The 23,700-nt window shown below is 48.3% G+C and overlaps 1 protein-coding gene across 2 annotated transcripts in view; it reads right to left on the bottom strand.

The window, feature by feature from the left end:
• Positions 1-23,700, bottom strand: part of ITGA9 (integrin subunit alpha 9) — a 372,517-nt gene that overhangs the window by 323,943 nt on the left and 24,874 nt on the right. For both annotated transcript variants that reach the window (XM_074406027.1, XM_039462008.2), the window contains exons 4-5: positions 18,527-18,650; positions 4,628-4,695 (exon numbers count right to left, since the gene is read on the bottom strand). In XM_074406027.1, the coding sequence (XP_074262128.1) occupies positions 4,628-4,695; positions 18,527-18,650 (192 nt within the window). The remainder of the gene's footprint in view (positions 1-4,627; positions 4,696-18,526; positions 18,651-23,700) is intronic.

Below are 23,700 nucleotides of genomic sequence, written 5' to 3'. Positions count from 1 at the left end.
ACTTCCTGCTCAGCCACAAACAGCTGAAGTTTCAGAAACAAGGCAGGCAGGGAGTTCAAAGACCTCCAGTTTCAGGAGGCCGAAAGCCTGGGAACCGAAGCGGAGGCCAAAGTCTAAAGTGGCCGAAGACAGCAGGCCGGGGTCAGAGGACACAGTGGCGCCCAGAAGGCCTGCCTTCCCACGCGCTGCCGCCCGCCTGCCCGGCCGCTCTGTACACCCACCGTGTCCCCATTCTGCTGTACGGTGAGCACAGCCAGCACATGCTGACACCCCATGGTTCCCTCAGGCTCTCAACCCCATAGCCTGGATTTCACCAGGTCTTCTATGCTTCTGGTCACCCTGAGTTTGCACAGCCACCTGGACTTGCCCCCACACCCCTGCCCCGCCGGCTCCTCCCACCACTGCCCGCCGCCACCCAGCCCACGGCCTGACTTGCAGCTGCTGCAGCGAACATGACACTTCCCTCCTAGGAATACTTTCTCTCTTGGCTCTCTGTCAACATCTCTGTTGAGTTCTGATGTCTCCCATCAATCTGGCTTCTCCTCCCATCTAAAGAGAGGCATCTCCCCCAGGCCCCACACTAAGCACACTCGTCTCCTGAGAGAGTCACGAGCAAGGGCCAAATCTAAGTTTCTTCCCCAGGCAGGACTCCAGTCCCTAAGTCCAAATGTCCTCTAAAAACATCACACGCTCCATGTGTCTGAAAGCAGACTCAGCAGCTTACATCTCCCAGTGGGTTCTTTCTCAGGCAACTCCTTTTCACCTGGGGCACCACCACTCTCCAGAAGCCTGGCTCAAACTCTCCTTCCTCTACCCCGCAGCGCCCTGGCCACTCAGCCTCTTGACACCTCCTTCATATTCTCTGCCTCCCCCAATAATTTTTATTTCTTAAGCATCCCCTAGCCTGTCCTGTTGCTTCATGGATGGACCACATCAGGGCCTCCTACCTGGCCTCCCCCCAGGCCCTTCCACTCCCAAAGATCTAGGCCAACCCACCTCAATAGCCTTTCTTTCAACAGTGCCATCTGCCCATGTGTCACCTGCCCGTGAACTTACAGTGGTTCCCTACTGCCTGTTGGCTCAAGTCATACATTACTAGACAGGCCCGCAGGAAGAATGACAGCCATGGCTGTTACACAAGCTAGATGTCTACAGAGACGGAAGAGAGTGAAGTCAGCACGTGGCCGGATGGCATCCAATGGGGAGAGGAAAATCTGTTTAACAAACCAGTATCAGAAGAACCAACAATATATTTGGAAAAATAATTTAGTTAGTTTCTACCATACAATGCATACAACACACATTCCAGAAAGATTAAAGATAGAAATCTTTTTTAAAAACAACCTACCCAAGTGTTATTAGAAATATAAGTATATTCAAAATATGCATAAGGAATAACCTTCCTGAGAGAGACGTTTAGAATCTAGGGGAAAACACACACACACACACACACACACACACACACACAAAGACTGATAGATTTGGACAAATGCGCATGTCTATTGCCAGGATGGTAAAGACACCATAGGCAAACTTAAAAGAAAAAGGCTGATGAAAACATTTGCAACACGTGTATCAGGTAAGAGATTAGCGTTGAAAATATGAAACAAGTTCCTAAAAACCAGGAAAACAATGAAACAGAATAATGTACTGAGGACATAAACAGGCAATTTCCGGGAAAACAAATACAAATGGTCAGTATTTTAAAAGGATACTAAACGACATTAATAATCAGGGAAAGTGACATTAAAAGAGGTGTTTTCTCATGACAAAAATTTGAAGTCTGAGTGAGAAGACAGAGAGAGACGCGATGCAGGGGAGGGTCAACCGGTAACACATCTGAAGTGCAATTTGCCCGCACGTATCAAAATTCAAAGCTGCGTGCCTTTTGACCCAGCAGTTCCTCCAGTAGTGTCTCTTCTGAAGAAACACTTGTGTACGAGGAGCCACGCGCATGGATCCCCAGTGCGAAGCCTTCAGTGGGAGTCCAGCATATCCCAGCAGCAGACAAAAGTACCATACAGTGGGCGAGGTATGAGACAGGCCTGGAAAGGCTGGAACGCTGAGGGCAGGCACGTGGATTTCGTTCTAAGTGGGATGTGAAGACACCAGAAAGCTCTGAGCAAGGGAGCACCATGATATTTTTCTAGTTTGTAAAAGGTGGTTCTGGCTGCCGTGTGGGGACCAGTCTGTCCAGAGGCAGGGGTGGAAGCAGGACGGGAGAAGGGTCCCACAGTGGGTTGGGGGAAAGAAAACTGTGGCTTAGATTTGTGGGGTGGCGGAGGATGTGGAGAGCAATGGAGGTCATTGTTAGAGGTTTGCAGGGTACAGGAGGTGGGACTTGCAAGGTGGCTTAGAAGTAGGAGAATGAGGTGAAAGGAGAATCTTTAAATGTGGCCTCAACAGCTACGATGACTGGTGGTGCCATTCCCAGGACATAGAACTCTGTCATAAAGGGATTCTCCAGCTAAGTAAGAATCACTGAGGGTGCGGAATGCGGGGTGGAGGGTGGCATCTCCTATCTATTGGTTTGAGAGTGACAATAATAAAACCGCTGACTTTCTGCCTTTTCCGTGTTGCTTTCTGGATCAGACACTACGTTGCCAACAGTCTATCTTCTCTCTGGATTTAAACAGCAGTTTCCGAAATTCAGGTGGGCAGTCTTGCTCCTGACTCAGGAGGGGCCCTCACTTTGGAAGCCAGAGAGCACCTTCGTCTTCCTTCCATCTGCCATGTCCTGCGACTTCCCCCAGCTCTCTGCTGTCCTGGAGTGAGGGAAGGAGAGAGGCGGCCTCAGGGAGCCAAGCCCATGGGCCAGGATGAGAAGCTTCAGATTCTAGTCCTCCATGGACAGGGAAGCCTCAGAGTCAGAAGGACAAGCTTCATCTGAAGGTCCCTCAGGCTGGTATGCAGAAAGCACACCCCAGAGGTCAGAACAGATGCAGGCTGGCTGATAAAGTGTTCTTACCTAGCTTGTGGTGAGGTGCATGCCACCACGAACGCACAGATGCCACCAAACTATACTTTAAAGTGGCGACTTTTATGTGATGTAGATTTTACCACAATTTTTTAGAAAGCATAATAGATGTAAGAAGACCAGTTCAGGGCCAGTGTACCTCCAGGTAATGGTGGTGGCCTTTCTAGAAGCACGATGGTGACGACAGAGGTGACTGTAATGGTAATACAAGCTGTCACGTTTGGGATGTGTTTTGGAGGCTACAACAGGACTGCAGATGAATTAGGAGTAAACTAAAGTACTCCGTTTTTGGCCTGACCAACCACGTGGATGATAGTGCCAGCAGGTAGTCACAGAAGTGTGTGAGAGATGAGGAACAGACATGAAGGACAAACTTAGAGTAAGTAAAAATGACACAAGAAAACAGCCCCTGAAAAGCACATATACAGCATGGAATACTATGCAGCCATAAAAAAGGATGAGTTTGTGATCTTTGTAGGGACATGGATGAAGCTAGAAACCATCATTCTCAGCAAACTGACACAAGAACAGAAAAGCAAACACCACATGTTTCACTCATAAGTGGGTGCTGAACAGTGACAACACAGACACAGGGAGGGGACCACCACACACCAGGGCCTGTTCGGGGGTGGGGCACTAGGGGAGGGATAGCAGGGGATGGGGGATAGGGAAGGAATAGCATTAGGAGAAATACCTAATGTAGATGACAGGGGGACGGATGCAGCAAGCCACCGTGGCATGTGTATACCTATGCAACAAACCTTCACGTTCTGCACATGTACCCAAAACTTAAAGTATAATAAAAGCATGTACAACTGGCCAAAAGTCATGCTACTACTGCATGGGCTTACGAGCATCATGCAAGTGTCCCGTCCTTCAGAATCTGGGACAGGAAATGGTTAGAGTTGTGTGTAAAACCAAATCTCTCAGGCCAGGCGCGGTGGCTCACACCTGTAATCCCAGCGCTTTGGGAGGCTGAGGCGGGCGGATCGCCTGAGGTCAGGAATTTGAGAGCAGCCTGGCCAACATGGAGAAACCCCAGCTCTACTAAAAATACAAAACTTAGCTGGGCACAATGGTGGGCGCCTGTTACCAGGAGGCTGAGGCAGAAGAATCACTTGAACCCAAGAGGTGGAGGTTGCAGTGAGCCGAGATGACACCACTGCACTCTAGCATGGGCGACAGAGCAACACTCCATCTCAGAAAAAAAAAAAACAGGAAAGAAAAAACACCAAGTCGCTCCACTAAGGAATGGAGAGAGGGCTGCTAGGAGGAGATGCTCACATGCTTCACGTATCTGCACAGCCACCGACAACGGGGCAAAACCTGCCTGAATGTCATCTCCCTCACACATCCCCAAATCGACTCCTTCCCCAGGTCTCAGAGACAAGTGGACTCCTACAGAAATCATCAAATGGGGACAGCCTCCAGAGGAGCCAGCCCACTTCCTCTGCCCAGGGGTCTCTGGCCAGCTGGTGCCCTCCTGGCAGGTTGAAATAGCCTCCTCTGGTGTGAGGTCCAGAATCTGCTCCCTCGAGGCTCAAGTATCCAGGACTCCAGAAGTCCCCCCTCTAAGGGTTGCTAAAATCACATAAGCAAGCAAATGAACACCCACAAGAGAACAGAAGTGCCCAGACAGCAGACACCCACCTCGGTGAAGAAGCCCGCTATCCCAGCCTGGCAGGAGCCGTGTTCCTCTCCGTACTTCTTCTTATACTCTAGGGGGAAGGAAGGAGAGAGAAGCAAAGCACAGCCATGTCAGTGTGTGCCAGCCGTGTGTGGAGCCAGCAGAGCCAGCAGGCCACTTCCCATGAGTTCTGCAGCCGGCCGGGCCCAGGGATACCGTCCAGACCGGGGTGAGGAAGGAAAGGCTCAGGAATCTACCAGACCTCAAAAATCCAGGCTCTGGTGCCATCGGGTAGGGAAGCTGCCCAGTGCCCCAGCTGACTTCCTCCCCTCATGTGCGGGAAACAGGAGCAGTAGCCACAGTCATTAAGTGGGAGGCTGGTGACAATTATTTCATTTACTTCAGAAGGGACAGAGATCCCTCGCAGGCCCGAGGAGCTGGAAACATGACCCAGAAATGAAACGATGTGGCCATCCCAGTGTGGAGTCTCCTGGAAGAAGACCAAACCTCCCCAAAAAAGGCTTTGGATGCCTCCAGCCATCCAAAAAGACACAAGTTGTCCGCAGAGGACGCAAGAAGAAGGGACTCCTCTGGTATTCAGTTACCCTAGTGCTGTGTGGAAGGAAAGGGGGAAGATCTCTCCAGGTGGAAAGAAAACGAATAGACAAGCTCTTCTCCTCCTCTGTTCCCTCAGCTCACACCTCTGCTACCCAACAAATAGGGGCATTCCGTTGCTGCAGTTTTCGGTTGGCATGGAAGAGAGGGAGGAAGCTTCTGAAAATGCTCCAGGCACTGTGCCAGCTGTCTCCACACATATCATTTCACTGGTCCGCCATCCCTGGGAATCCATATCACCATTTGTTGACAAGAAAGAATATCGAGGCTCAGAGAGGTTAAGTGAATTGTCTAAGGTCACACAGCTAGTAAATGGCAAAGCCAGGATTCTTCCCTAGCTTGGACTTAGAAACACATTCCTTCACCTCTGTGGCCCACCAAAGGTTCTCCAAAGTGAGTGACTAAAAAAACCCAGGAAAGTGACTGGGTGTTTGAAATCATTTCATGGAAAGTCAAGTTCAGAGTGACTCAAATTAATCACATGTGAGGCTGACATTGCTGGAGACCTTCCACAGGCCACCCCTGGGCACCCTCAGGCCAGAGCTACCCAACAAATAACCCAGAGACCCCTGTACCACCCCTCTGGGCTCCTGGCAAATCTCTGGTACCATGAAAAGCAATTTCATTACTTTTGAAATGCGAAGTACAAAGGAACAATGAAACTATGATTGCAACACAGTGCCACTTCCTGCAGCTCTGAGTGTCTACTACAGGCAAGGGGAAAAAGGGCCCTGGGGAAATATACATAGTAATTCAGTTTCTAACAACACTCACCGCAGAGCCTAGTAAGATTTTCCAGTAAGTGGCCATTAACGTCTGCTAAATGACAACAGAATGTCAGTTGAGTTACTCCTCTTCCATCCAGGGCAAAATCGGTTCTCCTGCCTTGTCCTGTTACTATAAGGACTACTGCTAGACCTGCCAGAAACCAGCCCAGTGACAAAAGGAACTGGCTTGTTCCCTGCAGAATCTTGCAGCAGGGCTGGGAGTGAGACTTATGCAAAGCCATAAACAAATCCTGCATCAAATTGCCTGACAGCAAGAAATGATACAAATCAATAATAAATTCTCATCAAATAGCACAATGTCAAAAAGGATCAAAATGTCTCAACCGAAACAGTTACATATTCAATGTGAATAGTCTGGCAAAAAGCAGATCCATCCACTGACTCTGGAGACTAAACGCCCAATTGTAACTCTTGAAAAAAATGAAACATACAAAGGAAATTCAGACCCCATGAGCTGAAGGAAACTATAGTGCATACTGCAGTTCAGCCTCATCCATACCAGTTCAGCCCCATCCATTTCTGACAGGAACAGGAATTATGTGGGAATCTTTCATCTTTTAAAGCCGTCTCAAGGTCTCTTTATGACCAGGCCTCAAAAAAATGGGAGATTTGAGAACTCCAGTGCCTTTCTCAACCTCCTCCCCTAACTGGGCTTGGTGCGGTCTGGGTCAGAAGCAGGACCGAGGGTTTCCGATGTGGCGACAGCCTCACTGGGAGCTAAGAGTACCCCACTCCTGGCCCAGGCCAAAGGCCAAGAAGGGGAAGCCCTGAATGGCACCCCTGTTCCAGGCAGCACGAAGCACTGTTTTCAGGCCAGCCTCCACCTCCCCAAGCTGGGACTGCCCCACGACGGTCAGGGCCTGGGACGCACTGGGAGCGGGTACCATCGCTGACTTCCATGTTTCGGGAACCCCAGGTCTAACTTGCCTTCTCAGGGGGCTCTAGGGCAAGGAATCAAACAGTGGGGACCCCTGACTGGCTCCCATAACCCAGTCCAAATCAGACAGCAGGCCACGGCCCAGCCTCCCGGAAACTTCTGTGACTCTGTCATTAATCCCTTCGAGATAGAGCAGGATCCAGTTCTAATCCTTCCACCATCTACCGACCCCTGCCACCCACACCCTGAGGGCAGTTACGGGGCCTGGCAACTCTGGTCTAGGAAGGCTAGCAGGTGTGACTGGATTAGACAGTTTCACATTCTGCACCTTCCACAGCCTGGGCCACAGGCATGCTTTCCATCGTCTTCACTCCTGTGAATGCTCTTCCTGGGAGTTAAGTGCACCACTACGATTTTAACCTGACTCCTTCAGATATATGTCAAGAGGGCATATATCTTCCTAATCCGTCTTCTAAATGTTCACGTACGGGCCTTTCTTTCCCAAAGAATATGTACGTAGGTTTATCCTACCACACTCATACCTAAAAAACTTAAAAATACAACTTGATTTTGCTTGCCTAGACTTGAGACGGCAGGACAGCCGGCACCACAAAGCTACGGGAAGGGAGGTAGGCGCAGAGAGGCGAGAGGCTTCCCCAACTCCACACACACACAAAATATCCCCAAGAAGCCTGGGGCCCACGCCCTCCCTCCACTGCCAAGTCCAGGAAATGCAGGGTGAGGGACCTGGGAGAGGGCGGAGGGACCTGGGAGAGGGTGGGGGTGACTTCCAGTCTTCTGTGTTCCCAGGAAGGACTTCTCGTGCACACACACCAAGGCTGTGGGGCCCAGCAGTTGGCTGCTCCTGGGCACATTCACTAGTCTCCAAATGCCCCCAGGGACATGGCCCTGCAGAGAGGACTACAATAGCCAGCGCCCTCCCCACTACTGAACCAAACATGACCCATCTCAAAGAAGCAGGGGGAGAGCAGACTTCGCCTGACAGCAGCTCACAGGCACTGTCACAAACCTAACTCTTGAGTTTGGGGAAGCTGGCCAGCATGGTGGCTCGCACTTGTAATCCCAGCACTTAGCACTTTGGGAGGCCAAGGCAGGCGGATCACTTGAGTCCAGGAGTTGGAAATCAACTGGGAAACAAAGTGAGACCCCCATTTCTACAAAAATACAAAAATTAGCTGGATGTGGTGGCACACACCTGTAGTCCCAGCTACTCAGGAGGCGGAGGTGGGAGGATGGCTTGAGTCTGGGAGGCAGAGGTTGCAGTGAGCTGTGACCATACCACTGCACTCCAGCCTTGGTGACAGAGTCAGATCCTGTCTCAAAAAAAAAAAGGGAAGCCAATTCTGAGACCCAAAAGATAGGGCTGAACAAGGGGACCTAGCAATCACTTACAGGAGCTGGAACCAGGTTGGAGAACTCTTTCTACCATGGGTGGGTTTGAATTACTTGGCCTGCATTACATACTTTAATTCATTAAGTCGTATGGCTCCTCCATTCTAAAAATGGGAGTATTTTCCTTGGTTTAGCTGCTAGTTTTATTAAGAACCCTGTCTAAACAGAAGGCAATTCAGAGAGGAAAAAAATACTGGTTTCCAAATGTTCACAATCCGCAACTGAATGCATGGAGCCTACATTAATGAATGTAATTCAAGCAGACCACCAATTGGGTGGGGTCACTTCCTGCACCCTTCCCAAAAGGCCAGGATAAAACCATCCCACAGAAAGATCAAGATTCACATTCAGCATAACATATATTCTTCCTAATAATCTCCCTTCTTATTATCCATTTGAGAAAGTTTCGTCTTTCAAAGCTTTTTAACAAATCAATTTTAAAATTATTTTTCTGCAGTTCCTTAGCTATGAAATAAAATATCACGGGGGAAAATAGCTTGCCAGTCTTTATTCTGAATTTCACCAAGGAGTGGCAAACGTAAATAACTGATAATTATACAACACAGGAAACAACGCATTTGGGCAGACAGAGCCCTAGTAATAAAAAGGGCATTTAAACACAGAAAATTGAAGAGAGAATAAAACCACCCTCAGTTTACAAGGGACCACCGCATAAATGGGGGGGGGGAAAAGTAAATAAACTAAACAGCTAGGTTAAAGAGAAAGGGAGAACATTTTATCAAAATAATTGAGGACTAAGCTATGGTGTGCCTGAAACACAAATTGCATAAAGCTAGAAACTTCGAATTAGATGAGAGAAAGGTTTTAAAACGGGAAAAGATCTTTAGTGAATGCCTAATAACTCTAACTGTATCCATTTTTTACAGATGGAATATTCTTGCTCAGAAAAAAGCAAATGGTTTGTTTAAAGCCACATCGCCGATAAGCCTCAGTGCCGAGACCCAGCAGCAGGGCTCTGACTTCCAGCGTGTCTGCACTTCCTGACGCTTCGCTTCATGAAGCACATGTCCAGTGAAAGCGTTCTTATCATTCCAACAAAATGTTTTCTATAAACAGATGAGTAGCTAAATGTGGGGCACAAACACACAATGGAATATTAGTAAATATTCCTTCCTTTAAAAAGGAAGAAAATTTGGACAGATGCTACCATGTGGATATACCTTGAGGACACCATGCTAAGTGAAACAAGTCAGTCACGAAAGGCACATACTGTATAATCCAACTTACGTGAGGTATCTAGGGTAGCCAAATGTATAGAGACAAAAAGCAGAATGGCAGTTGCCAGGGACTAGGAGAAGCAGGGAATGGAGAGTTCATGTTTAATGGGTACAGAGTTTTAGTTAGGAGCTGGATGGTGGTGATGGTGGCCTGGCAGTGTGAATGTATGTAATGCTACAGAACTCTACACTTAAAAATGGTTAAAATGGAAATTTTTTTTTTAACAATTTTTTTTTTTTTTTGAGATAGAGTTTCATTCTGTTGCCCAGGCTGGAGTACAGTGGCACGATTCTGGCTCACCACAACCTCTGCCTCCCGGGTTCAAGTGATTCTTGTGCCTCAGCCTCCTGAGTAGCTGGGATTACAGGCGCCCACCACCAAGTCCAGCTCATTTTTGTATTTTTTACTAGAGACGGGATTTCACCATGTTGGCCAGGCTGGTCTCAAACTCCTGACTTCAGGTGATCTGCCTGCCTCAGCCTCCCAAAGTGCTGGGGTTATAGGCGTGAGCCATCACACCCAGCCAATAATTTTTTAATATTACCAGAAAAGGAATTTTCTAATCTTTAAAGCGTCCCCTTTACCCAAAACTTAGCAACCCATTTGCCAACACCCTACTTCAGCAGCAAGCAACAATACAGGCACATGAGAAAGAGAGAGAGAGAGAGAGAGAGAGAGAGTGTGTGAGTGAGTGTGTGTGTGTGTGTGTGTGTGTGTGTACACACATCTAACTTACTAGGCATTGTGTTGTGCTCTGCTCTCGGGGAAAAAAAAGTGACCCTGAACATGGGACAGTCACATTTCAGTGAGAACCCCAGCTCAGAACTGAGCAGAATTCAATTCGGGACCAAATAAGCTAAAAGACTCATGAAATAGGGAGCTGTGGTGGCTCAGGCCTGTTTTCCTGGCACATAAGGAGGCGAGGCTGGGTGTTCGAGGCCAGCCTGGGCAACATAGAAACCTCTCATACCAAAACAAAACAAAGATTCTTGAATTTACTGGCTCTAAAGCACGGACAGCTAAAGTGCTATGCAGATACCAAAACCAAATGTTTCCAGTAAGCAGCCACTCCAGACTAAAGCAGATTGGTCTACTGGCTACATTTTATCAGGCTGAGGGCCCAAGTCTTCCCTCTGTGCCTACTAGGACTTGTTTACAGAGTGTATCTGTAATGGCAAAACTGAAACACAGCTTAACAAGTGTATAGTGGGAAGAGGTCTAATTTTATGAATTTTTGGCTGTTGAAAAAAATAGATGAATTTATTTTTCCCTGTGATAGGCCACAATACCCAGTAATCACCAAGAAAACCACTGTCCCAACAGAACAGGTAGCTGCAAAGAAACCTGCTACACACTTAAAAGCCAACAACCTGTCTCCTGACTAATACGCCTGTGACCTTCATCAAGCTCCCTGGGCCTCAGTTTTCTCATCTGTATAACAAGGGGAAGAATACTTATCCCAGGCTGGGCACCGTGACTCATATCTGTAATCCCCGTACTTTGGGAGGCCAAGGTGGGTGGATCATCTGAGGTCAGGAGTTCAAGACCAACCTAACCAACACGGCGAAACCCCATCTCTACTAAAAATACAAAAATTAGCCTGCCATGGTGGCACACAGCTGTAGTCCCAGCTACTAGGGAGGCTGAAGCAGGAGAATCACTTGAACCCAGGAGGCAGAGATTGCAGTGAGCCGAGATCGCACCACTGCACTCCAGCCTGGGTGACAGAGCAAGACTCCACCTCAAAAATCATAATAATTTTAAAAAGAATAGTTATCCCAGAATAATGTGATTATTCAGTAAGATCATAAATGTTAAGTACCTAGCACAACCCCTGGCACCAGATAGGTGCTCAAGAAATACTAGGTGAATCTGAATCCACTAAGTTTTCTGAGAGGAACAAAAGAGGCAGTTTAAGTAGTCGATAATGTCATGTAATATGTGGAAACACGTCGGAAATACAGGAGATAGGTTTGCCCAAGAGTAAAACTCTTGGCTCCGAGGGAAAGCTGGAAAGCCCCAGAGAGCCCCTGCCCGAGACCTCGGGCCTCCTTTCAGCCCTGGCTGTCCTCTAGGGCCACCCTCCCTTTTCCCCCTCAGAATCCCTCTCCATTTAACTGGACATAATGTCGAACTGCATCCTCTTTTCCTTAATTCGCTGTTTTTATTTAAATGAGATAATGTTTATTAAAGCTCCTTGGAAACCATAAAATCCCATGTAAATGTAGAGGTCTTTATTGAATAAAAATGTATGAGGCTTGCTCTTGAATTTTTAAATGGATCCACTTAGCCTTTTAAAGTTCTCTCTAAAACAAAAATACAACACAACACAACAAAACCCCAATTCCTTTTCATTTGTAAATGGCCCTGATTGATTTTTGTCCCCTGTGGAAACCACTTTTAACATTAGAAGGGGAAAAAAAATCTACACCTTTGAATGGGTAAATCTATTTCCTTCCATGGAAATGATCACTGTCCTGATGCAGGCAGACACACGCTGGGAATAAAAGCCAGTCATTCCCTGATAATGAAGAGAGGGGTACATAAATCTTCCGAATCGACAGGAAGTTTTTCCGTCACCATTTTAAAGCACAGTAAAATCTGATAAATTCAGCCTCCACCAATTCCAAATTTAAGAACATTTAAACATGGCATGAATTAAACTTTAGGTCAGCTACAAAAAGAGGGAAGGAGAGCTTACCAACCAAATTGCGCCAACGTGATCTTCAACAGTAGTTGAGAAATTCTAATCTTCCCACGGGCTCTTAAAATCATTTTAGGAATATCCAGTTTTCTACTAGTCACTAAAGCAGGCTCTGTTAGACTTTGACTGAGACTATTTAAGAACATTATTATGTTGCTTGAAAATTCATTAGAAAATTCACTTTTTTTTTTTTTTTTTTTTTTGAGATGGGAGTTTTGCTCTTGTTACCCAGGCTGGAGTGCAGTGGCACAATCTCGGCTCACTGCAACCTCTGCCTCCTGGGTTCAGGCAATTCTCCTGCCTCAGCCTCCTGAGTAGCTGGGATTACAGGCACACACCACCACGCCCAGCTAATTTTTAGTATTTTTAGTAGAGATGGGGTTTCACCATGTTGACCAGGATGGTCTCGATCTCTTGACCTCGTGATCCACCTGCCTCGGCCTCCCAAAGTGCTAGGATTACAGGCTTGAGCCACCATGCCTGGCTGCCACATTTTCTAACTGAAAGCAATGAGCATTCTGTCTCAGCTCAGCACTGTGATAGGCACTTTACACTTCACGTGCCTCTTAGGTACGTCTTAATCTCCCGACTTACAGACGAGGGCACCAGGCTCACAGAGCTTGCCTAAGGTCACCAGGTCAGAAAGCAGGAGCATACAGGTTTAACCATAGCACTAAGTGAGTAGTAAAGCCAGGTTCCACAATGTAAGTCCGATACATGATGGCATCGTAATTACCTCTTGCATTTCTTTATCTGTGCTTTACCTTGAACATGCTTTGGTAATTTGCCATGCTGCTCCCAAATTATCACACACTCATGAGGTTTTTCGGTCACAATAAAAAGACAACTTGTTTGCAGCCTCACTCCTGCTAAGTTCCAGCTTCTGGCCTCAGTGGTCTCAAGGGCAAAGGATGAAAGAAATCTCTATACTCGATTTTATCACATGCATGGACTTAACATTTGGGAGTCCTAAAATACCATAGCTGGGTGAAGAATGACTAATGTTTTATGTGCTTGCCCTTTAATTTACAAGTAGTTTTCCCCATCCAGTGTCCCACCAAAGCTCTCGTTTCCTCATGTTCTGATAAAACCAAACAACACGTGGTCGTAACGATGCTCTCACATGAAATCAACACAAACTGAACCGACCAAAGGATGTGCTCCATGAGTTTATGTCCCAAATTCATTTCTATTTCCCATTTCCTCTACAGTTCCTGGTTCCAACAGGACATGCTGGTAGCTTCTCCCATTCAACCAGAAACAGGAAGCACCTGAGAAGCTGTGTCCTTGTGCCAAACCAAGAGCAATTTTTTTAGAATTCAAAAGCTTGAGACATTTTGAAATGATGCCCACATATTTAGAGTTTCTGCAACCAAACCGACTTTCCAATGTTCTAAAGGGAGCACAGCTGGCTCATATGGAGACTTACAATGAGGCCACAATGACAGAGCAATGGGTGGCCTTGCTGAGCACTTTCACCCCAGTTTTCTCAGGAGCTCCTCACCGTAACCCAAAGAGTTCTAGAGTGGAAGCATCGCAGCACTGGAGGCATCAATGCAAGGGGGACTCACAGTGTCAACTCTCACTGAGAGGCCAAGTGACAGGCCTGAGGCCACAGAGGCAGAAGTGTGGCAGAGCCGGCCTCAACCCACAGCCCCTCCCACAGTCTTTCCACCATCCCACAGGCAGTGGGTTTAGAAGCAGCCATGTGGCCACACCATGACCAATCTCCAAGTCCCGCCATCCCTCTCTTCCACAGTCTCAACAACCTACAGACTTTAAGTGGGTTTCAGTTTTTCCAATAATAAAAGGAAATAATTCCACCTTCCACTTGGATGCAGCTCACCCCTTGGGGATAATCTCCAGTAGTACACACACTGGCAGGAAATTCTCTCTCCGCACAGCCCCCACCCCCACCACTTTTTAAACCCCATGTCCCCTCTCTGTTTTCTCCTGTAGATGGGGAACTTCTTGATAGCTGGAACTGTATCAGTTGGGTTTTGTCTATCTGGCGACTATCAAGTACTTAACATTAAGTACTTGTTATCTATTCCCAGACCCTATTCCCGGTTCACAAGTCACCCTATGATGATTAACAAACACTTGCTCAGAATACAGTATGTTGTACATGGCATATTAGTGTGTGTGTGTGTGTGTGTGTGTGTGTGTGTGTGTGTGTATGCTTAGCACATAGTATATTAGCAAGTATATACCCGACATTGTTTTAAGGACTTAGAAGCGTTAACTCACTTAGGCCTCTTCACAGACCCTGGAGGTAGGTTAGGCACAGAGAACTTAAATAACCCATCTGACGTTACACTGTTAACAGAGGAAGTAGCAGAGCCAGGACTTGAACTTTGGCAATCTGGGTCCAGAGTCTGTGCACTGGCCACCAAGCTACCTGGCCTCTCCATGGTGTGGCATGTAAATAACCAATTAGAAAGAAAAACTTAGGCCATCACCTCTCTGGACCTCGCAAAAGACAGGAGGCTGCTCTAGGTGGTTCTGAAAGTTCCTGTCAAACTCTAAGACCCTCCCCTTGTCCTTCACCGCAGTGCGACCCCCAACCTGGAACAGAGAACTTGCATCACTGAGTTTTTTCCACATTGAGAAAATACTGGTTGCCTTAAAAGCCAAAGTAGGTCTAGTTTAAACCACAAAGCAGGGAGGTGGAGATTCCTAAAGGCAGCAGAACACAGACAAGAGCCTCCCACTCCCACCCGTCCACTCCAGCCTTCTAGAGAAAACTCAGCATCTTCCACTCCTTTCCTCTTGCAGGGCCAAGAACTACAGAAACTTTCAGGTTAGTCCCCATTTTTCTAAGGAGCTGCTTTCACACCCCAATAATCAATATGCCAGACCCGTCCATCCCTTATTCCCTACCCTGGGCCTATGAATGGGTTAGCACAGGGAAGTGTGTGTGCACCCTCGGGGAAGGAAGACTGGGCAGGGGCAGAAGCATTTTGCTAATTTCTTCACTGATTCCATTTAGCTGTCATTAAGTCCAGGAATGATTAAAGCAAAGAATGATCCTGGAGGCCTGAGCCCACCCTATAGCCGCTGTTGCATGAGGAATCTGGGCTCCTGAGATGAGCCCTGTATCGGCCAGCTATTACTGCATAACAATCACAAAATCTCCACGGCAAACAAAAACAAGCACTTATTTCTCACTCATACAACCACAGATCGGCTGGGGTTTCACAGATCTGGTGGGGCTCTGGCTACAGGTTCAGTTCAGCTCTGTCTTGTGTTATCTCTTCTCTGGGACTCATGAGCCATGTGAGACATGTTGCGTGGTTAGAAGCACCCAGGGGGTGGGCAGAAACACAGGAGCCCAGCGAGGCCTGGGCTGGAGCTCACACACTCCTGTGAGGGAGGGGCGCCTGGAGTGTCCTTGCAGGGAGCCTGACACCTGGCTGCTGCCGCCGCCACCACCACCACAGCCACCGCCACCTCAGCTCAATGGGCTGGCGCGCTGCTGCCAAGCATCAGAGCAGCCGGCAGAGAGGAAGGAGAATGCTAGCAGGCCTGACTGGACGGCACCGACATCCAAAATGCTCACACGGCCTTGCCTCCTGATTGTATTTTGGGATAGTTCAGTCACCCTTTCTTGTTTTGTGAGGGTTGTTGACGAGCTTTTAGTTCTCACTTAAATTAGAAATGCTGAAACACACACTAAAAGAAATTACCATTAATTACCAGGACACAAAATGGTTTGTTGAGTCAGACAGATGCCGGCTTCAAAACCCCGCTCCAGCATTTACCGCTTGAGTGAACCTGGGGCAATTCACGTACACTCTGAGTCTCCACTGGCTCCTCTGTCACAGGAGAATGGCAACACCAGACGCTGGCCTTTGGGCATCCCCCTTCCTCCCGCCAGCTCCTACCACCACTCCCGTGATGTGGCCTGACTGCCACCTGCCAGCCCCGCACCTCTGTCCTAGAGGCGTTCCCAGCCCACACACATGGCAGGACAGGATGCCAGACGGAAGAAGCCCCTTCCCCTAGGCCTCAGGCAGCAGGACTCTAGGTGTGTGCCCCATGCTGTTCCCAGCACCCACCCCAGAGACTGCCCCCGCTCACCCAGGTAACGTGCTGAGGAGCACATCTTCAATGGGTCTCCTTCCCATTCTCACTTCCCCCTGCCTCACTGGTGTCTGCTAGAACAATTTTCAAAATAAACTACCTGTAATCAGACCCAAGAACAAAAGAAAAAAAAAAAAAACATTTTTCATGGCTTCTGGGAAGATTAGATGAGAGGATGTGTAAAGACCTCAGATCAGCACCGGCCTACTGACGATTCACAGCTGCTTAATAGAAAGTAACGTGGACGCACCACGTACACATGGTCATTGGCTCCACTCCCTCTCCAGAAGGCCGTCCTTGCACTTGTGGTGTATGCAGAGGAATCACTGGGGACAGCCATGCATTCCTGTCACGACATGTCATCTTCTGGGAAAACCAAAGTACTGGTCCCATGCATAACTCGTGCGATCCAGCAATCACTGCTTCCACCACCCTGCGGAGCCCCTCGCTCCTTCCCAGCCTGAAGACCTCCCCCACCAGCTATTCCAGAGGCTTTTCCTTTTTCTTCCTTGGGGAGGAGAAGTAGTAAACTGGGCAGCAGAAACCCAGTCTTGACTCAGCTTTGTGCATCTAACATCAACGATCCCTCCACTTGTGACTGATTACATCAACATCTATTTGTTAGAAGAAGTTTGTTTTTCTTCTGCCGGGGACAATACAGATATAAACAGGGCCAGAGTTTCATTCCCCAGCGTGGCCAGAGCTGATCAAATGCTGATACAGAGAAAAAAGAAAAAACAAAAGAAGGCTCACTCTCTCTACAGGAGAGAGGGTTTGTGCCTCCCGCAGGGATGCTGCTTGCTCTTCTGGGGGAGACATTTCCCAGAGCACCCTTCCTGGGTCAGCTGAGTCCCCAGAAGGGTCCCAGGGTCCATATAGTGGTTCTCATGAGTCCTCTTTAGTGGCCACAAAATTTGAAACCTAGGAAAACCCAGGGAGGCCCAAAGGCAATGTGGACACAAGCCAGTAAGACTTCTGTCCAAATAAAACAGGAGAATTAAGAAAGAGTCCAGGCCGGGCGCGGTGGCTCAAGCCTGTAATCCCAGCACTTTGGGAGGCCGAGGCGGGTGGATCACGAGGTCAAGAGATCGAGACCATCCTGGTCAACATGGTGAAACCCTGGCTCTACTAAAAATATAAAAAAATTAGCTGGGCATGGTGGCGCGTGCCTGTAATCCCAGCTACTCAGGAGGCTGAGGTAGGAGAATTGCCTGAACCCAGGAGGCGGAGGTTGTGGTGAGCCGAGATCGTGCCATTGCACTCCAGCCTGGGTAACAAGAGCGAAACTCCATCTCAAAAAAAAAAAAAAAGAAAGAAAGAAAGAGTCCAACCCTTAGAGAAGGAGCAGGTTCCAGCTCATCAGAAATTAGGCTGAAAAAAGTTGAGACTACAAGCTATAAAACTGAAGAAAAAAATATGTTTTCTGGATGCTTAAAGCTCAGATTCGACCGGGCTCAGCAGTGTTCGACTCAATCACTATTAGTGATCGTCCTCAACGCCCAGGCATTTGAAGGTTCTAAGTCTGAGAGGATACATTTTCCTTCCTAGTGCCCCTTGGCGAGGAGCTCTTAAAACCGCATTCAGGATGCAGGACCACGTGGGAAGGAAAGTCAGACCTCGAATGTCATGAAATGCTGAGTGTTTGGAGTGTTAAGTTTCAGTCCAGCTGTTGCTTTATGAATCCTGAGGTCCCCCCCCTCCCCAGGACACCTGCCCACAGTGCAGCCAGGAGCTGTGTGGGAGCCTAATGACTGACGAGAGCTGCCTGGGGCTCTAGAGATCACCTGGGCCAACCACTGAATTTTCAGACAAGGAAACTGAGGTCCAAAGAGAGAAGGTAAGTTTCGCAAGGCAACACAGCACCTGGCATTACCAAAAAACCAAGGCAACTGTTAGGTCACTTGGCTGAGGCTTGGTAAATTTCAGTCCCTGAGACTTCATAAAGCTTGGTAGGCACCGTGAGCTCTGCAGCCAAGTCAGGCAAGGGTTGGAAAGACCTGGAACTGCCACCCACTCTGCACCTGCCTCTTCTCTGGGCAGGGCCTTGGGCATCAAGAGATGGTCTGGGGGCAAACACTGCTGCCCTCTCATGAGCATGTGGAAAGCCGGGGAAATGTTCAGTTGGTGGTGCCAAAAGGTGGGGAGGTGGGCTTAGGGCATGAGGTGTGTAGGGGGATGAGGACAATCAATCCATGCTTACCTTCATAGCAAGGGATCAGCGTCCTGCCTTTGGCCTGGAGGTTGGAGGGGATGACGTAGCAGAAGCCATGAGGCAGGATGTGGTCAGTTTCATAGAAGATGTTCTTCCAGCGGTGGGCACAGGCCTAAAGAGATAGAGAGCAGCTGAGAGCAGGAAAGTTGGCCCCGAAAGGTCACAAAGCAGACTCCTGGCACTGCCCGGTGTTTCTTTCTGTGGGAAGAGCAGAGGAGCAGAGGGGCCAGGAAGCCACACCTTCATACCAGGCACTGCTCTGGGCATCAGAAAACTGCACGAACAGGAACGAGCCCCGGAGTCTAACTAGGAGATAGGAAATAAACAAACAGATCAACAGATGAGGACTGTCGCTAGTCCTGAGCACTGGGAAGGAAAGAAACAGGGTTATGGAATAGAGAAGCTGGGAGTGGAAGGACAGTTTCCACTGGCAAGGGAAGGCCTGAGGCATGAGGAAGAGCTAACCACACTGAGCACACAGGAAGAGAGTTCCGGGAGGATTCAGAGGACAGCAGAATGCAAAGGACAGATTGTGGGAAGAGCTCAGAGGCTCAAGAGAAAGAAGGACCGGTCTGGAGCGACCATGCAGGGAGGGAGATAGGGTCAAAGAGGGGGCCAAGGCCAGACCACAGGGGACATGGGAATGGCTGTGACTTCAGGAGATCTGCAACGGGAAGCAGGGGAGGGTCTCACACAGGTGAGAAGCATGATCCGAGTGACAGTGTGGGAAGATCTGGCTGCCCGGTGGAGACCACAGGAGGGAAGGGTGCGAAGGAACACCAGGTGAGAGACGGTGCAGGTCTGGACCAGAGGGGCAGTGCAGATGGGTGAGGGGCGGCTTCGGGGCTGGCAGGCCCAAGGGAGTGAGCCACCGTGCAGGGAGCAGGGAAGGGAGGAACTGCTGATATTCAACTGTGTTTCTACCTACAGAAACACTTCCGCATGCGTCTCATTAACTAGAAGTAAATGTGTGTGGGGGTTCTTTTTTTGATGTAAACTTAAATACAGCAAAATGCACAAATCTCAAATGTACCATGTATTGAGCTTTGACAAACATACACACTCATGTCACAAGGCCCTAACAAGACACAGAACATTTCTATCTCACCAGAAAGTTCCCTCATGCCAGGGAGTGGCTGGTTTTGCCAGGCAGGTCAAGGAAGGCTCTCTGAGGAGAGCTGAAGGAAGGTTCAGAGTGCCAAGGGCCTTGGGGTGGGTGGGAGCTCCACGTGTCGGGGAGGAGGACGGACAGACGCGTTGGCCAGCTTTCTAGAGGAGCCTCTCGGCACATGGCTATGCAAGATGCCATGAGGAAGGGCAGCTCTACCAGCAGATACAGGAGCAGTGCCAGCAGCCGGGACGCAGGCCTGGCTCGTCCTCCTGCCACACCAAGCACGCGCCTGCCTTCTGCTTGGACATGACAACAGCCCCAGTTCCTGCGCGTGTCTGTCACCACAGTGCTGATGAGGAGCCGACCTGCTTACTCAGAGGCGCACCCTCTGGCTGCCCAGCCCAGTCCACTTCTCCCGGGCATTCACCCCTCACTTCTGCTCTCAGTTCACTTCACCCTGGCCAGTGAATGCATTTTCTTAAAATATTGCTTTTCAAAATAATCAGTTTTTAACATCTTGGTGTGCCCCTTCAAACGCACAGTTTTTGTAAGTGAAACATTAGTGTTCTTATGGCCTACCTCTGACCTCTTGTGCAAGCCTGCAAGGTGGGCAGCGGTGTCTTTAGAGTTCCCATTTGCTGTTCAAGAGCACTGTGGATCAGAACGTGCTTTGCCCCAGTGGCAGAGCTAGTAAGTGCTGCAAACAGGACCGGAATCCATGAGTTCTGAGTCTTCCTTGTTTCACTATGAAGCATTTTCCATCTTAAAACTTCTCATTCCTACTTCACAGGCCATCAAAACTCACCCCTGGGGCAGGCCTGGTGACTTTATCATCTTCACAGCCCCCTTGCCACAGGTCCCAGGCCACCTGAAATCTCCGCTCTGAGGTTGAATGGAATTCCCAACGTCATCGAGTGAGCGGCTCTCGGGACCTTGTTTCCCCTGAGGTTATGCCGTGGTAAGCTCACTGCCTTCTAAGCTTTCTGCTCTTCATCCTTCAAGCCACCAAGGCCCTTGACAAGGCCACTCTCTGCCCAAGGGCAAAAGAGGACACACTGAGCACGACTCTCACAACTTGAGCTTGCCCACACTCTGCCTCTTGTCGTCGTATGACATGAAACTATAAAAAAAAAAAAATCTGGCCGGGCGCGGTGGCTCAAGCCTGTAATCTCAGCGCTTTGGGAGGCCGAGGCAGGTGGATCACGAGGTCAAGAGATCGAGACCATCCTGGTCAACATGGTGAAACCCCGTCTCTACTAAAAATACAAAAAATTAGCTGGGCATGGTGGCGCGTGCCTGTAATCCCAGCTACTCAGGAGGCTGAGGCAGGAGAATTGCCTGAACCCGGGAGGCGGAGGTTGCGGTGAGCCGAGATTGCGCCATTGCACTCCAGCCTGGGTAACAAGAGCGAAACTCCGTCTCAAAAAAAAAAAAAAAAATCTATTGTTATTTTTTCTGCTGCAAACCACATTCATTCCTCCACTTGATACTGTTTTGTGCTAAAATAGCAAATTTCTAGGTAGACAAATGATATGAGGCAAAGAACTATAAAAATCTATCACTAAGTAAATCATCATTCCATACTGCTAAATAATTGGTTTTTAAAGTTCTGACTCCATTCTGATGAATTGCAAACTTGAATCATTTATTGTTATCTAACTGGTGGGTAAATAAGTTATATTTTAGTTTTGGGACTTAGCAAAGGCCTTGGCTCCAAGGGCTGACCATGTTTTATTGTATTTCTGAGTTGGAGGGCTATAAAAAGAGGCGGATGTTTATCATGGTGCTGTCTGACAGCCAGCTGCACCCTGGCACTTATAGGAAGGCTTTGCTGTTATTAATGTCTGGTGTATTGTGTCATTTTTTAAGTGCCATAAACTATTTAAACGGTGATCTTGGAGACTTCCTAGAAGATCCAAATATTCCATTTCATACTAAACTAAAAGCATTCTGGGAGGTCAGAGATCAAAGTGCCAAAGGAAGGATTCATGTAGGAAAACAATACAAAGTGTCTCTGAATATAAATTACAGAAAGAGAAGACTGTGTTTAGCCCTGATTATCATTATGTATATACACATGTCAATCTGACTCCTACATTAAAAATAAAAATTCATAGGGACTGTCTCCAAAGCATTAGTAACTCCATCAATCTCTCCAAATGAGTTCTGCTGCGAGGGAGGAATGGGGACCAAGCAGAGAACAGGAGAAGAGCATTCTCAGAAAACAGCAAGACTTGCTCAAACTCAGATTTCAATCAATCTTAAGAAAGGGGGACGAGGGCCTTGTCCTATTCCAAATCTTAGAATCTGACACACTTCAAGTTATAAGGACTGTTTTTCCTCCCAAAAAATGAAAAAGAGAAAGAAAGAGACACTTTATTTCAAAGGCCTTTTCTGAGGCGTGGAAACACCACCTCCCTCCTGGGGGTGGGTACCGGTACTTTCCGGGTGCCTTGGCCACGAAGGTACATCAGCCCTCGCCAACCCTCCTATTCACGTACTTGCCACAGAGATGGCCAAAGCCTTTGTCACGCATGCGGGTCCACAGCACATGGCTGCAACTGGGCTGGGCAGCTGAGAACGGTGTGTGCTGGGGAGCAGAATCACAGCAAGGCTGCGATGCCGCAAGACTCCCCCAGGAGGCTTCCAGCCGAGGAGGAGGAGGGCGCGACTGGGGGGGCATCGGGAAGGGGCTTCTGGAGTGTGAAAAGGTTGTTCTGAGGATGTTCACCTAAGGAAACATTATTGAGGCATACACTGATGATCTGTACATTCTTCTGCGTGTGTGTTACAGCTCAATAAAAAGTTCCCTTTGAAAACCGCCAGGAAGCAGAGCACCAGAAGTAAATGCAAAAATGTACCCCGTGGCTTTGAAAACAAATGGACGGATGGGAAGCAGTGGAAGAGATAAGGACGGCCCTGACATTGAGAAAGGAAATGACAAAGAGAATCAGAGAATACTGCTTCTGCACAGAAAGAATCTAGAATTATTTGTTGTCCGAGCCTTGACAAGTCTGATGATGAGGAGACACGACTAGACTCGGACGTTTTGGGTTGCCCTCCACATTCTGAGAGCAGCGGTCAATGCCTACACAGGGTTCGTTCCGTGGTTCTTTCAAGACGTGATTGCCCTTCCCGCCCATTTCTTAAAATGTCGCCTGCACACAGGGAGCTCAGGGTGGGGGTGTGAGAAGGGAAGGGGCTTGCCTCTAATCCTGATGTTGTCTTTACATCAGGTATCACTTGTTCCCGGGGAAAACCTGGGAGGTACAACGGTGGACCTGGAGCTGAGATGGGCAGGCACTAAGCCAAGGTCAAACCGCCAGGCCAGTCTGACAACCTGGTTCTTGCCAGAGCTGGTTGCTGGGTCCATGGTCCACCTAATGCCATTTGTCACTGAGACACTTCACGCCCCACTGCAGTCTTCAAATTCTCCATCTGTTCTTAGCTTTCTATCAGCACCAGACACCACTTTCAAAATGGCCAGCCCACCTCTCCCTCTTCAAACCCAACCCTGGAATCCAATATTGTGCTCCTTGGGGATATAGGTCTCTTGCCTACACCCCAGGCACCTCCCAAGTTCTCAAAATGATTTAACAACACACATCGTTCCTATTTTTAATTTAAAAGTAAATACTTGCCTCCCAGAAAGCTCTGACACATAGGATTGAAACATTAAAGAAAAAGCGAACGGCTTCGAGGCCTCCAAATGTGCATAGGAACTAGGTGGCCACTCACTGTGTCTTGTTTTTGCCTGTCATCTCCAAGGGACATTTTATAGAACTTTTCCTGGTGTTTCCATCAACCACTTAGAATCAGCCTCCAAGAAAAGATGGCAACTAATTTGGTTTCTAATTGTTTTAACATTGACCCTCAGTCCCTGTATTATTCAAACACACTTTCAGATGCCACTCCTTAGAGAGATGTCTTCCAGATGCTGAGAATAAAAGTGGGTAGATTTGGTCTCTATCCCCAAGTGGCTTCCATAAAAGGGGACCTATGGCCACAGAATAAATTGTACACGCAGTATAAGTAAGAAGGTGATGTTGAG

The sequence above is a fragment of the Saimiri boliviensis genome, chromosome 9 (genome assembly GCF_048565385.1).
Source record: "Saimiri boliviensis isolate mSaiBol1 chromosome 9, mSaiBol1.pri, whole genome shotgun sequence".
In the NCBI taxonomy this organism is placed as follows: domain Eukaryota; kingdom Metazoa; phylum Chordata; class Mammalia; order Primates; family Cebidae; genus Saimiri; species Saimiri boliviensis.
Note: the sequence above shows the minus strand (reverse complement) of the source record. Positions and strands in the feature narration are given on the sequence as shown.